We start from the raw sequence: 14,152 nt of genomic DNA on the forward strand, positions 1-14,152 counted from the left end.
CCTCCATAGAAGGGTGAGGCTATCACTCAGAATTACAAGTAAATTGTGAGGGTCTGTTAAGGCTTCGGAGCAACAAATGTTCAACATATTCCCAGTTAGAATCCGGCTGGGCCCCTGTGAATGAGCTCTCCCCAGGGTAGCGGGGCCATTTCTCGGGACCATGGGTGCCCAGAGGCACGAGGCCGGCTCCCACATCTGGTCTAGTTGCGCATGGTGGAATGAGGGGATTCCCGTTGGGTCTTGGCCCAGTAAAGACCGTATTTCAAAAAGGCACCTTAATGAGGCCCAGAGGCAGCAGGCAATTCATGGGAAACTTTATTGAGGAGGAGGCCGAACAAGCCCCAGATCAGCCAAGTTTGGACAGCACCTGCAGCGCATCTGCCCGCCCCAGCTGGGCCAGGTGTGTGCCAAACTGCCCCAGAGAAGCAGAGGGCTCCCTTGCCACCACCATCTCGATCAGGGCCCGCAGTGGCGAGCGACTGGGTCGCAGTGAGTAGGCAAAGGTGGACCAGGCAGCGGGCACTCCGTACCTCGCCGCCAGGTGTCTCGTGGTGCCGCGTGCCATCCCCCCACCTGGCCCAGGTTCAGGATCCAGCAGCACTATCAGCTCCTCCAGCACCTCCAGCTCATCCAGGAGGCGAGACAGGGGCTGTGATGCCAGACTCGGCAGTTCTGGGAGACAAATGGAGGGGTGAGGAAGAGGAAGGGCAATCTTCTAGTCCACCTTTTCCCTCCCTGGCACGTCCCCGACTAACCTCTGCCCAGGAGTGGAACCAGAGAGACCTTATCCCCTGCGTCTGATGCCTCCAGGGAGCCTGGAGAGGACGAGGGCAAGGAGAAGACCGTATGGATACTGGTGTCGCCACAAACCAAGCCGGGGTAGGGATGGAGGACTTTTGCCCGGCGGTGACACCGCTGGGCAAGCAGAAGGATCACTGCTGAGGTCACCAGCAGAACCAGCACCATGAGAACCAGCACCACTGGCAGGGCAAAATTCGGCAAGGCCTGCTGAGTGACGTTGCGCTCAGGTATCCAGGAGACACTGGAAATCGCTGATGGGCTGGGCTCCTGGGAGCTATACACTCTGGGTTTCCCAGACTTGAGAGGACAGGGCTCCTTGGGAGGGACCGGCTTCTGCAAATAGGTTGGAGTAAAGCTGGAGGCGTGCCCCACCCACTTCTGCCCCCCTCAGCCTGAACCTCCCATCCTTATATCCCTCAGTGGGACCAAATCCCTACCTGAGCCAGCGACCCACCCCCTAACCCAGGTAGGTCTCCTGATACTACTATTCCCCCAACCCTATTATTCTCTTCAGTGGGACTACACTCCCTCCCTTAGTCCAGACCCCGCCCACCTAACCCCAAAACCACTCCCCCCAGCCCCTGTCCCGCATCCGACAGGCTGCACCCCTTCCCAGGCCCTCCGGGGCCTACCCGCACCTCTCTGCAGCGACGCTGGGTTCCGCTCCTGCTCCCTGCGGGAGCGGGGGCCGTGGCTCCGGCGCCACAAGGGCTACATAGCTCCGCATTGTCGGGGTTGCACTGCCCAAAGGGACACTCTTTGAAGGGGTATGTCACGTGATCGGCAAAATCATTGAATCCGCAGTTTTCCGAAAACTCGTAGTCTGGTGGGAAACAAAGTCTCACGTGTGGCTGCCCAGCCCCTCCTCTTCTGCACTAACGACTCCCTTTCCCCTTTGTCCTATCCCGACCTTGTACTCCACTCACCCACCCTATCAGTGGACGTGCCACCCTCCCCGCACTGGCCAAGCAGGCTCAAGACCCTCTCTACACAGGCCCCGCCCCGCTTCGGCACCAAGTCCCACCCACTCCCGATTTAGCCACACAGCCCACCCTCTGAACACCGCCGAGATTCGGCCCCTCTCACTGGCAGGACCACTTCGCCTTGGCACTAACGTAACCCATACCATCCCTTCCGTCACAGGCTCAGCGCCCCTGCCGTCTTATCTGCATAGGGCCGGCCGCCCCCACGCAGAAGGAAGCCTCACAGACAATAATCCACAGACCTCGTCCCTTCCCCATCTCCTTATCACCTCCTGGCTCCGCCCTCATACCCCGGCCCCTGCTCCTCACCCGGGCAGGGGGGCGGCCCAAAGCGCTGCAGGCAGCTGCTGCAGCACCGGTTATCAGGGTTCCAGTACTCTAGGCGCCCGCAGTGCTGGGAGGCCTCCTGAGGCGCAGCCTGAGCCAGAAGTAGTGCCGCAGTCAGGAGGCGGCGTAGGGGCCCCATCCGGGCGGGGTCTGTAGCCTGGGGGGCCATGACCACAGAACTTCCGGCCACAGCGCCTCTGTCACACTTTCCAGGAAACCAGGGCAGAAGAAGGAAGCAGTGATGTGGGGGCTTGGGATACCCAAACCGTTTTGGAAGACGGGGAACCTACCCCCCACCCCCCCCCCCCCCCCCCCCAGCCCCTAGTCCAGCTCCTGACCCGTTATTAGAAGGACCACCAAGGCCTCTAGATTGCTAGAATGAGGACTCAGGAACCACAGAGTGGATTCATATCCCACCGCTGCCATCTTCCTTACCTCTTTTCTCATCCCTAAAACAGGAGAACAGTACCTGTCTCAAAGGTTTATTTCGAAGACTTAAAACCATTACTAGAAGTAAACTGCTTAGAACAGCACCTAGCATACAGTAAGCTTAACTATTAGGTATCGCGAACTCCCACCTCAGGGGAGCTGGCATGGAGCACCCGGACCTCACCCTCTGGAGACTCCCACTCAACTCCCAGGGGCCTTACCTTAGCTCCCAACCCCAATCTCCTCCGGGCTGGGAATCCTCCAACCTGCCACAATCAGGCACCTCCCCCTTGAGAAGCCTTCGAGAAATGTCCTGAAGTTCCCAGCACAAAAGCGTCCCCACTGCTACCGGTCCCACTGAGGGGTTTCTAGAGCCTTGGGCCCGGAGCCTGCTGCTTTCCCACCTGTTGCTGGAAGTTCTTCAGCTGAAGTTGTGGCCAGAGCCCAGCCCGCTTCCCCTTTTCGTCAGGAGATGCGGGGGTGGAAGGAAACTCCAGCCCACAGCTAGGCTCAAGCTAACAGGTTCTAAACCCTCAATACAGAACTTTATTAGGGGAAGGGTGGTAAAGGAAGGTCCCTGTGTTTAACAGATTAACATCACGGAGCCCCGGAGCCTGGGGAAGACGGCGCTGGGGAGGTAAGGAAGCTTTCAGGAGGTGTTCTGGCCAGGAACATTTATGCCTGTCAGGGGTGGAGGTCAAGGGAGCCAGGGTCTCAGAAGCGGCCATGCCGGTGGTCTGGGGAACGTCTTCGGTTTCTTTCTCGGGGGCGGTGACCAGTATGGGACCTTGGGGGTGACCTGGGAACAGGAGAGGAGAGATGAGGGTTAGAGCTGTGAAAAATGTTGCACACTTCCCCAGGCCTGCCTCTCAGTTCTGGGGTAGGGCAGGGCAGGTGATGAAATAACCAGAGTTACTGAGTGGTATCAGGACAGGTGCTCAGGAACTGATCTCTGGATTGGAGATCCAGACTGGTCTTGGGTTTGGGGGTTTGGAGTTCCAGCTGGTTTTGGGGTTGAGATTTAGGCGCTGGTCCTGGGATGATGCTCAGAACTAGTCTTAGGATCTAAAAGAGACACGCTGTTATGGGGACATAGGATAAGGTCCATCCCAGGGTACAAAGGCCTTAGGGTATGAGACATCCTGACAAGCTGATCCTGAGGTACCTGCGCCTGGGTCCTCGCCCATACAGCTGACGTCGAAGATTCCGGGAGATGGGCCGAAGGTGCATGAAGTTGCAGAAGCCACCCCGGGTACATTCCCTGGGTAGGGGATAGATGGATGGAGGACGCTGCCGTCGAGGACAGCTTCCCAACACACAGGAGTCTGGAACTCCTGGTGCCCATCCCACCCCCGTACTACCATACCCCATCTCGTATTGCCGACAGCACGACTCCCGGAAGTCGGTGACAGGAGACAGCTCAGCATGCACTGCCTGCCCATTGAACCAGCGGTTATTGAGTTCAGCCACTGCCCGCTCTGCATCCTCCTCACGCCGAAACTAAGGGAAAAATCGATCAGGGCTGGCAAACTCAGAAGTCTTTAGGGAATCAGTTAGCAGCTCTGGGGCTGGGCTGGATTTGGTGATGGACCTCAAGCTGTGAGGCTTCAGTGGTGACACTGAAATGCCTCCACCTGTAGGCTCTATTGGGGGGAAAGCAGACACCTTGACGTAGACATTGCCCACGAGGTGGTCCCCCAGGTTGTCGCACACATTCATCTCTTCAATCTCCCCGTACTTCTCCTGCAGCTCCGTGAACACCTCCTGCGGAAGATCAGGAGGCATTCAGCTGAGCTCCTGGCCCACAGGAAACTCAACCCATCCCTTGCCAACCCTCACCTCGAAGAAGTTATCATAGTGTTCTTGCACCTCCACGTCGCTCACGTGACCTGGAGGAGGGGGCAGGATGAAATCAGGGGGTGGCCTGCCGGGGTCTGTCTGCCCTGCCCCCAAGACCGGCCCCTCACTCACAGTGTGATCCGTCTGCGGTTTGGGCGGTGTTCTGTGGATTCCGGTACAGGTTGAGCAGCACTATGGTCTGAACAGAATTTAAAGGGGGCGGGGGCCTGAGCTCATGCAAAGGGGTGGGGTATGAAGGTTGGGGCTGAGACCAGGCAACAGAGAAGAAGCCTAAGCACCTTGATTGAGCGCATCAGCGATGCTTGCGCTTAAGGAAACCAGAAGAGAAACCTAGCAGTCAGGAACAGCCCAGCAGTGTAGTTCGTAAGTACGGGGGCGTGGCGAGAGGGACCTGAGGGAAGGGGAGGAACCCGCAGAGGCCCGACAGGAAAAAAGCCGGTGGTAAGGTGGGCCTTTGAAATCCGGAAAAGGCGGGACCTCGTGATGATGGACAACAGAAGGGGAATGGCTGGGAGGCGTTAACCCTCAAGGCTCCGTGCCGGGTCTCACCTGGCTGAAAGTCGGTTTGTTGTGAAGCCGGGAGCACCGGTCCCCGTGCCGGCAGGCCCCGATCTTAAAGTAAAAAGAGCAGTTAACCCTGGAAGAGGTGCAAAGACAGAGGTGAACCGAGGGCCGGGGAGGCCGGACACCCCAGAAACACCGCCCAACGCCTCCCAGCCACCAGGGAACCAAATGTCCCGGCCCCGGTCCCCGCAGGGGGCCACTCCCTGCGCCCGTTCTCACTTGTCCTTCTCAGTCCCGAATATCGAAGCTAAATATTCAGCCATTTTTACTCGAACCCTCCAACTCAGTCGGCTCTTTACGTCATTTCCGTTGCTTTAGAGCATTGGGAAGTGTAGTTTGTCGCTGCCTCGCTCCACCGCACGGGCTCCTAGACCGTCTGCTGCGCTTGCGTGTTGGAGACCTGCGCCCTCCCCGCAAAATCACCGCCTCCCGGAGTTCCCCGAAGGCGCATGCGTGCAGCGTTGCCTCGCTGAAAAAGACTACAAACTCCAGAGATGCTTGCGGTATCTCGCGCAAACGTCCGGAGTTGAATGTGGCAAAGGCTTCCAAGCGGAGGAAATAGGTTCCACTGGTGAGTTGGGGGTCGTTTCGCGTACCCCAATAAACGTGAAGAGCGTTCAACCCTGTCAGCTTGCTGGTGGGGGCCGGAGTACCCTTCTTTCAGCAAACCCACCCTTCAGTTTTATCTCCGTTTTGTCGTAATAGGGGCGTGGTTGTTCGCGATCCCTGCACCTGTCACCTGGGGTCAAGGCTTGGCTCTTGCCCTTACAGACCCTCGGGACGACTCCGCCTCAGCGCAACTATGAACTTGGAGCGGGTGTCCAACGAGGAGAAGCTAAATCTGTGCCGGAAGTACTACCTGGGTAAAGGCCGATTCCTAGAGTCCCAGGAGAAGAGAGGGGACCGGGACAGGACTAGAGCGCCCGACGGAAGAGGACCCGGGGACTTGGATTCTTGGGTCTTAGTTGCGGACTCCTGGGTCTGAGGGAAGGGTCTGAGACCTGAGGAAAGAGGAAGCTGGGGCCTCAACTTCTGGGTCCCAAGAGACGGGGGGGGGGGGCAGCTGTGGGGCTGGATTCTGGGTCCTGAGAAATAGATGATTGAGGAGTCAGATTTTTGGGTCACAGGGAGGAGCCAGAATTCCTAAATCTCTGATAGAGATCTCCATTTGAACTTGGACATGGGAGAGGGCCTTCTGTCCTCTATGTAGAAGTTTGGGGCGGGGGTGAATGTCATTGCTTTTTGTTACAGTTTTGTTGTTGTTGTTGTTTTGTTTTGTTTTGTTTTGTTTTCTCTTAGGTGGGTTTGCTTTCCTGCCTTTTCTCTGGTTGGTCAACATCTTCTGGTTCTTCCGAGAGGCGTTCCTAGTCCCGGCGTACACAGAGCAGAGCCAAATCAAAGGCTGTGAGTCTAGGACACAGATGAAGGGAGGCCATTGGGTGTCCAGAGGGAATGATGGAGGCTTCAGAATTCTGGGGCTCCCAAAGAGAAGAGAGGGCCAGTCTGGGGGAGGCCAGAGGGCAGTTGGAGGCCAACCTTACCCATTCCTGTTCCTTCTTACAGATGTCTGGCGCTCAGCTGTGGGCTTCCTCTTCTGGGTGATTGTACTCGCAACCTGGATCACCATCTTCCAGATCTACCGGCCCCGTTGGGGCGCCCTTGGTGACTATCTCTCCTTCACCATACCCCTAGGTACCCCCTGATAGCTTCCTACACAGGCCTGGGACTTGCTCATTCTCTCATTCTCCCAGGATGGGCTCCTCTACTCTAAGCCCCTCTCAAGCCCCTAAGACTTGTTCCCATCTCCTGTGTTCTTCGCTGACATCCCCCAATAAAGGACTCTGATTCTCTGTATTGACTTCCTGGATCTTTTGGAGGTTGAAGCATAAAATGGTTATTAATGTTCAGAAACGTGTATTGAATGCTCACTTTGTGCCAGGCTTAGTGCTTCACACAGTAGTGCAATCCTTCACTCTATGAACCCTCTGAAATAGGAATTTTCCTGCTCAGGAACCCTATTTTACAGATGCAGAATAAGAAAGAAACAATGCTTCCTTTACTAGGGGCTGCTATCCTGTCCTGGGGGGGGGGGGTGTGAATTTGAAAACTCTACTTTCCCACTTGGCCTCAGTACTCTCATCAGAAATGTGGATACTGGGGCACCTGGGTGGCTCAGTAGGTTAGGTGTCCAACTTCGGCTCAGGTCATGATCTCACTGTTCATGAGTTCGAGCGCTCCATCAGGCTCTGTGCTAACAGCTCAGAGCCTGGAACCTACTTTGGATTTTGTGTCTCCCTCTCTCTCTGCCCTCCCCTGTTCATGCTCTGTCTCTCTCTTTCTCTCAAAAATAAAACATTAAAAAAAAATTTTTTTTTAAGAAATGTGGATATCAATACTACCTCTTAGAATTTATCAGACCCAAAGCATCTGTGGTAAATGAAGTTTCCCATTTTCTGAAGGAGATGTTGTCTGCAGCAATAAACATAGCCAAGAGCTTTATCAGAGAAGGCTTCCTTGACCGTCCTACTTAAAATTTCAATGCGGAACGTTGGTACTCCCTAAGTGCCTTGAGGTTGTATTCTTTCTTTTATTACATTTCTTTTAAACTGTTTTACTTCTTTCTTGTAATCTTACATCCTCTGAAATATAAGCTCTATTACGGCAGGAATTTTTGTCGGTTTTGTTCTGTGCAGTGTCCCCAGTGCCTAGAAGAGTGCCTGGCACGCTAATAAATATTTGCTAAGTAAATGGTTGCTCCCGAGGAGAGATTAACAGGTAGCCGGCACCTGGCGAGGGCTCAGTGAGGTTGAACCCGGCCTAACTCCAGACTTGTCTTCTTCTCGGGGACAAGAAGGACTCCTACGGTTAGATAAATCTTGGTAATAGCTAAATTGGTTTTCCTCAAAGCGCCTAACACTACAAGTTCCAAGAAACCTCACGCAGCCCTGATCCTACGTCTCCCACCGTGCCTCGCGCGGCGCAGGCGTTGTTACCCTGGCTGTGTCTCGGACGTAGAACTACACCTCCCAGGAAGCACCCCGGGATGCCGTTGCTTTGTTTCCGGAAACGGGGCCTCAGAAAGGTGGGACTTACAGCTGGGAGCAGATGGCGGCGGTGTCAATTGGTCAGGGACGAGATCGACGGTGGCACTGCCAAATGGGAACAAGCAATTGCCAAAGGGACCCCGCCCACAGAAGGGAAACAGAGGAGGTGGCGGCTGTAGTGGCGGTCGCCGCCGGACACTGCTCAGCGCGGAGGACTGGTCGCACACAAAGCTTATCTTTGACCTCTTCCCGTCAGTCTTCGGCCTCCATTTATGACCCGGGGCTCTTTGGCCTCCTCTGACCCAGCTAGCCACACCTCAGACCCAAGCCATGTTTCCGGTGAAGGTGAAAGTGGAGAAATCAGGTGAGGACCCCGAGGTAGGGGGCCTGTAGGGGAGCACCGGACCCATCAGGGTATGGGAGTCCCGATAGGTAAGGTTGTCGCGATCAGACGGACCACGCGACTTCTTCCTGCCGCCCACCTGACTATCGCCATGTCAGGCGTTGAACGATTCTTGCCATCTTCATACCCTCCCGGTCTGTGTTGAAGGTAGTGTTGAGATTGAATGGTGGTGGCTCAGACCGTGTGGTACAGTAAGACCCGGGGATCCTGAGACGTGTGACAATGAAAAGGACACTTCTTGCCTCTGCCTCGGTTTCCCCATTTCCAGCAGTGGTCATGAGTCAAGCATTGTGCTCAGCACTTGAAGTACAGAGAAGCATTTAATCCTCCCGGTCCCTGTATCCCAGTAATCCTAGGAAGCAGGAAATGTGGTAGACTGGGAAACCGAAGCTGAGAGAGAGGAAGTCATTTTGGGTTGCGTCCGAGCTGATGGGAACCCAGGACTGGCATGTTAATGAGGGTGGTGGGAGAGGCATGGAATCCAGACCCCGCAAAAAGCAAAATGATTTGTAGGGTGTTAGATGGCATAAGTTCTAATAAAACGAAACAGGAGAAGGTAAGATCAGGAGTGAGGCAAGGTGGGGCACCTGAGTGGCTGAGTCCGTTGAGCCCTGTGACTTCAGCTCAGGTCATGATCTCAGGGTTCATGAGTTCCTGCCCCACGTCCAGCTCTGTACTGACAGCCCAGAGCCTGGATCCTGCTTAGGATTCATTCATTCTCTTTCTCTTTCTCTCTGTCTCTTTCTCTTTCTCGAAAATAAATAATTAAAAAAAAAAAAAAAAAGAAGGAGTGAGAACAGATGAGGGAACAGCAAATCAGATGTAGGAAATAGCTCTGAAAAGGTCCTGAGGTGGAAGACTCATCTGCCACGTTCAAGGCCCAGCAGAGAGGCCAGTGTGTCTGAAGCAGAGAGAGTCAGGTGGAGAGTGTGAGATGATGGCAAACAGGGAGAGGGAGGAGGACAGTTCTTGTGGATCCAAGTTAGGACTTTGGCTTTTGTTCTGAGGGAAATGGGAAGCCAAAGGAGGGTTTTGAACTGAGGAGTGAGTTAATAAAGATCTCCCCCAAATTCCAAAAAAAAAAAAAAAAAAAAAAATCATGAGTGGAAGAGTATAATATAACGGCCTGACTACAGATGATGGTGGGGGCGGGGGGCAGGCAGGGTCACTGGAGGCCTGTGAACACCAGGCCAAAGAGTTCAGACTCAGTCCTGGGGAACTACGGAGTGGTGGACTATTCTATGCAGGGGAGGATCAGGGTGGGTTTGGTTTTCCAAAGAGTCTCCTGGCCACGTTGTGCAGGGTAGGTCAGAGGAGGAGATTGAGGCTGGGAGCCTGGGGGAAGGGAGAGAACCAGGATAGGGAGAGAGCAGAGAGATACTCAGGAGGCCAAGTGGACAGGCCATGGGGTTGGTGAGCTGGGGTGGAGGAAGATGAGACGTGTCTATTATGAGGCCCAGTGAAGGACTGGGGGAGTGGGGCTACCCCAGAGATGGGGGCCCAGGAAAAGTGGTAAAGTTTAGAGAGACACTAGGCCAGTGTGGACCCAGTAGATGGTAGGGGCCTAGGGGATGTCCAGGGGGAGGTATCCAGGAGACCATGGGATCCCAAGGTCTGAGGTTCAGGAGAGAAGCAGGGCCTAGGGAAAGAGATGTGGGTATGTATGATTTATACCTGGGCTCTTGTCCAGGGCTCTCTGTTAGAATCTCAGCTGCCTGCAGCCCTTCACCCCCACCCTGCCTCTCCTCCGTGCTGTTGGGAATCCCTGCCTCTTTCATCCCAGGGCTGGCAAAGCATGTCCCCAAGCGTCCTTCCAGGCTTTGAGCCCTGGACTAGAGTGATGCTAGGTACTGGTTGGAACGAGAGCAAACACCCCACAAAGGCGAGAGGAGAATATTTATAACATCATCACCTCTTTAAGTTCTATGATGAGGGGAGGCAAACACAGAGGCCAACAGAGCCAGGAATGCAGGAAGGTAGGCCCATATCTCATTTCGAGCGGGGCAGGGGGGGAGCCAAAAATGGATATTTTAGGTGCAGTCTCTCAATTATTACATGTTGTCCATTTAGATTCAGTTCAGATTTAAAATAACACCACTGCCTCAGCCCAACAGACCACATCTGGGAGCTAGATTCTGCACCCAGTTTGAGTCTCTGCCTTATAACTTCATCTGTGGAGTGCCTGAGTGCAAATCCTCAGTCCTGCAATTTCCTAGCCTAACTTGTCTGTGCCTCAGTTTCGTCATCCATAAGATGGGGACAATCCTATCTACCTGCCAGAGTTATTGTGAGAATTTAAAGGGTTAATACGTGTAATGTGCTTGGGATAATTCTTGGCACATAATAAGTACTCTGTACATCTTCTTGTAATTGCATCTTGCTAAGAGGTTCATATATAACATAGGTTTGTTTAAAAAAAAATTTAACATTTTATTTATTTTTGAGAGAGAGACAGGGCACAAGTGGGGGAGGGGCAGAGAAAGAGAGGGAGACACAGGATCTGAAGCAGTCTCCAGGCTCTGAGCTGTGAGCACTGAGCCCGACACGGGGGCACTGAGCCCGACACGGGGCTTGAACTCAGGAACAGGGAGATCATGAGCTGAGCCCAAGTTGGACACTTAACCAACTGAGCCACCCAGGTGCCCCAACATAGGTTTATTTAAACCTCAAACGGGGGGCGCCTGGGTGGCTCAGTCGGTTAAGCGGCCGACTTCGGCTCAGGTCATGATCTCGCGGTCCGTGAGTTCGAGCCCTGCGTCGGGCTCTGTGCTCACAGCCCAGAGCCTGGAGCCTGTTTCAGATTCTGTGTCTCCCTCTCTCTGACCCTCCCCCGTTCATGCTCTGTCTCTCTGTCTCAAAAATAAATAAACGTTAAAAAAAAAAAAAAAATTAAAAAAATAAATAAATAAATAAATAAACCTCAAACGGTCCTTGCAGATAGGTATCATTGGGAGACCTATTTTCAAGTTGAGGAAACAGGCTCAGTGAGGTAAGGTGACTTGCGTTTGGTCACACATGAGCATGTGGGACAACCCTGGAACCCGGAGCTCTTGCTCCTCACGTCAGTTGTCTTTGCCCTCTGCACCGCCCAATGTGCCTGGGCCCGGCCGCAGGCTTGGATGTGGATGCCCTGCTTCAGCCTAGTCGGCTGCCCACCTGCGATGGGCCTTAGAACCGACTCCTGGTTGGTATCTTCTTCCCCAGAGTTGGAGATGGCCAAGGCCCGGAACCAACTTGATGCTGTCCTGCAGTGTCTGCTGGAGAAGAGTCACATGGACAGGTTGGGACCTAGCCCAGCAGGAGTTATGGGTCATCCTGGGTGGATCTGGGTAGGACCCCAGAGGCTGGCTTAGGGAGGAAGGGGCCCAATGGAAAAGCTACTTGGTGCCTTCCCACTTGCCCCTGGGAACCCTGAGCCCACAGTTCTCTTCCACTAGCAGGGAGCGCCTGGAGGAGGAAGCTGGGAAAACCCCCTCGGACACCCACAGCAAGTAAGTTTTGTTAATGGGATCTGTATCTGAGGTCTTGTGCTGGATAACTCCCTTCTTCATGCAGGCTCTGACCGCTCTGCCCCACACTTCCTCCACCGCAGTCCTGACCACCCTGCATGTACAGAGACCCTGTGGCAGCAGAAGCTTAGGTTTCCTTATGGTTGGCACTTCCAGCCCTGGAGGCGTGGGTGGGATGCAGGGCCTAAGAGTTCGGTGGGGTCCCTGTGAACGTCTCAGTCTCCCCAGGGTACCTTTTGGGGTTTTAAGCAGGCATTTGTTTTAGAGTCACCTGCTGACATCTTGTGTCTCCCCACAGGGATTGTTCCATTGCATCTACCGGCAAACGGTAAGGTGGCAGGGGCCCCAGCCAACTGACAAGAAGTCTCCAGCCCCTGCCCTGGTCCTGATGTTCTCCTGCCCCACACAGACCATCCGCCCGCTTCCCCCACCAGCGGAGGAAGAAGAGGAGGGAGATGGATGACGGGCTGGCTGAGGGAGGGCCACAGCGATCCAGTGAGTAGGCGGTGACTCTAGAGGGCTGGCCATGATGGGGAGCTATGGGAGGATGTTCACACACCTTCCCCTCCCGTCACCCTAGACACATATGTGATCAAGCTGTTTGACCGGAGTGTGGACTTGGCTCAGTTCAGTGAGAACACACCATTGTACCCAATCTGCCGTGCCTGGATGCGCAACAGCCCCTCAGTGCGCGAGCGAGAACGCTCCCCCAGCTCGCCACTGCCCCCACTGCCCGACGATGAGGAGGTTGGATGTGTGGTGGGCCCCCTCCCGGCAGCCAGGGGGGCAGTGGGTAGATAGATAACCACAGGGTGTCCTCCCAAAGCTAGTGGGATAGACAGGCACAGGTCTCTGTCCCTCAGTGATTTCTGGTCTGATGAGGCACACAGATATGAACATTTTGGCTGAGAGTATGGATGGAACTCCCTAAACCAGACGGACACAGCTACCTGGCCTAGGAGGGAGAGGGAACAGGGCTCCCTTGGGCAGATAGATGTGACCAAAAGCTGGGGGGCTCAACAGGGGTCCTTAGTGCAAAAAGGTGTAGCCACCTGGCCTAGGGGAGAAGATGGGGGTCGTTGGGCTGAGCAGGAGTAACTGGGGGTCCCTGGGCTGGGCAGAGGTGGAGGGGGGTCCCTGGACTGGACAGGAGACACTCCTTTGGCATGGCTCTTAAGACAAGCCCCTGTGAGACCCCCATGTCTATTGTCACTGGATGAGGCAGGAGGGGTGAAGTATATAGTGCTGGCCTTCTTTAACTCTCTTGGGCCCGGGGTGGGGCCCTTGTGTCCCCAGAGTTCAGAGGTCACCAGCAGCAAGAGTCGCGATGTGTACAAGCTGCCTCCACCCACAGCCGCTGGGCCATCTGGTGATGCTTGCAGGTCCCGAATTCCATCCCCGCTGCAGCCTGAGACCCAGGGTACCCCCGATGATGAGGTGGGTATGCAAACTGACCCAGGGCTCTGGGGCATATGTTACGAGGCTCGGGCATGGCCACCCAGCCTGGCTTCTCTGTCCACTCAGCCCTCCGAGCCTGAGCCCTCACCATCCACACTCATCTACCGCAACATGCAGCGCTGGAAACGCATCCGCCAGAGGTGAGCATCCCCATCCTGTTGGCACCCCTATGGCCTCTGCCCCAAGTGCTGAGTCCTCCCTCTGCTTCTCCACCCCCACCACAGGTGGAAGGAGGCATCTCATCGGAACCAGCTTCGGTACTCAGAAAGCATGAAGATCCTACGGGAGATGTATGAGCGCCAGTGATGTTCCCCTGCTCCCCACATCCCCCCAATAAACATTCCCCTCCTTCACACCTTCACACTGGCCTCTGCTTGCTCCAGCCTATTCTTCCCAGCCCAGACATAAAGCAGTTGGTACCAGCTCTATCACATTTATTCGGGGAGTGGGCCTAGGTAGTATGAGGGGATAGGGGTGGCAGGGAATTCAAGGAGGGAGAAGGATTGTGGGGAACCGAAGAAAAAGTGGCTGCTTGGTTGGGTCTTGGAGAATAAGGGGAGGTGTGTGGAAGGTGGATTGCCTGGGATATGTGGTTGGAGACTTAGGGGTTAAGACAGAATGACTGGGGGGTTCTGGGTAGAGTTGGGGATGGGGCTTAGGATATCTGTGCAGAATCTGGGGAGATGGGGTGGGTGTCTGTACAGTCTGAGGCTGAGGGTCCTGCTTGGCCTGAAATAGGTGTCCAGGAGTGGGGGTCAGAAAAGGGGCTCAAGA

At 54.9% G+C, this 14,152-nt stretch overlaps 4 protein-coding genes across 8 annotated transcripts; 2 read left to right on the forward strand and 2 right to left on the reverse strand.

The window, feature by feature from the left end:
• Positions 1 to 297: 297 nt before the first annotated feature.
• Positions 298 to 2,839, reverse strand: LOC125918293 (IGF-like family receptor 1). 3 transcript variants are annotated; one of them, XM_049624310.1, is made up of 5 exons: positions 2,762 to 2,839; positions 2,094 to 2,316; positions 1,440 to 1,624; positions 756 to 1,134; positions 298 to 672 (listed from the first exon to the last, which is right to left on the reverse strand). In XM_049624310.1, exons 2-5 carry the CDS (start codon positions 2,278 to 2,280, stop codon positions 347 to 349), a joined length of 1,077 nt encoding a protein of 358 aa, XP_049480267.1. In that variant the 5' UTR covers positions 2,281 to 2,316; positions 2,762 to 2,839; the 3' UTR covers positions 298 to 346. The 3 variants fall into 3 exon arrangements, with proteins under 3 accessions (XP_049480267.1, XP_049480265.1, XP_049480266.1); XM_049624308.1 differs by lacking the exon at positions 2,762 to 2,839 and adding an exon at positions 2,450 to 2,538; XM_049624309.1 differs by lacking the exon at positions 2,762 to 2,839 and having other exon boundaries at positions 2,094 to 2,424.
• Positions 2,840 to 3,244: 405 nt separating this feature from the next.
• On the reverse strand, positions 3,245 to 5,385 carry LOC125918294 (splicing factor U2AF 26 kDa subunit). Of its 2 annotated transcripts, XR_007456416.1 has the most exons (9): positions 5,184 to 5,385; positions 4,950 to 5,037; positions 4,512 to 4,578; positions 4,380 to 4,429; positions 4,206 to 4,304; positions 3,907 to 4,040; positions 3,706 to 3,801; positions 3,457 to 3,605; positions 3,245 to 3,339 (listed from the first exon to the last, which is right to left on the reverse strand). XR_007456416.1 is itself a non-coding variant. In XM_049624311.1 (8 exons), exons 1-8 carry the CDS (start codon positions 5,225 to 5,227, stop codon positions 3,255 to 3,257), a joined length of 663 nt encoding a protein of 220 aa, XP_049480268.1. In that variant the 5' UTR covers positions 5,228 to 5,380. The 2 variants fall into 2 exon arrangements, 1 of the variants encoding a protein (XP_049480268.1); XM_049624311.1 differs by lacking the exon at positions 3,457 to 3,605 and having other exon boundaries at positions 3,255 to 3,339; positions 5,184 to 5,380.
• A 53-nt stretch (positions 5,386 to 5,438) lies between these two features.
• Positions 5,439 to 6,818, forward strand: LOC125918295 (gamma-secretase subunit PEN-2). The gene is made up of 4 exons (XM_049624312.1): positions 5,439 to 5,535; positions 5,670 to 5,827; positions 6,264 to 6,368; positions 6,528 to 6,818. Exons 1-4 carry the CDS (start codon positions 5,495 to 5,497, stop codon positions 6,665 to 6,667), a joined length of 444 nt encoding a protein of 147 aa, XP_049480269.1. The 5' UTR covers positions 5,439 to 5,494; the 3' UTR covers positions 6,668 to 6,818.
• Positions 6,819 to 8,024: 1,206 nt separating this feature from the next.
• Positions 8,025 to 13,739, forward strand: LOC125918298 (protein lin-37 homolog). 2 transcript variants are annotated; one of them, XM_049624314.1, is made up of 9 exons: positions 8,025 to 8,372; positions 11,616 to 11,691; positions 11,849 to 11,902; positions 12,219 to 12,248; positions 12,330 to 12,415; positions 12,501 to 12,667; positions 13,217 to 13,357; positions 13,445 to 13,518; positions 13,603 to 13,739. In XM_049624314.1, exons 1-9 carry the CDS (start codon positions 8,339 to 8,341, stop codon positions 13,682 to 13,684), a joined length of 744 nt encoding a protein of 247 aa, XP_049480271.1. In that variant the 5' UTR covers positions 8,025 to 8,338; the 3' UTR covers positions 13,685 to 13,739. The 2 variants fall into 2 exon arrangements, with proteins under 2 accessions (XP_049480271.1, XP_049480272.1); XM_049624315.1 differs by having other exon boundaries at positions 11,852 to 11,902.
• The last annotated feature ends 413 nt before the right edge of the window (positions 13,740 to 14,152 follow it).

Source organism: Panthera uncia, unplaced genomic scaffold (genome assembly GCF_023721935.1).
Source record: "Panthera uncia isolate 11264 unplaced genomic scaffold, Puncia_PCG_1.0 HiC_scaffold_648, whole genome shotgun sequence".
NCBI lineage: Eukaryota > Metazoa > Chordata > Mammalia > Carnivora > Felidae > Panthera > Panthera uncia.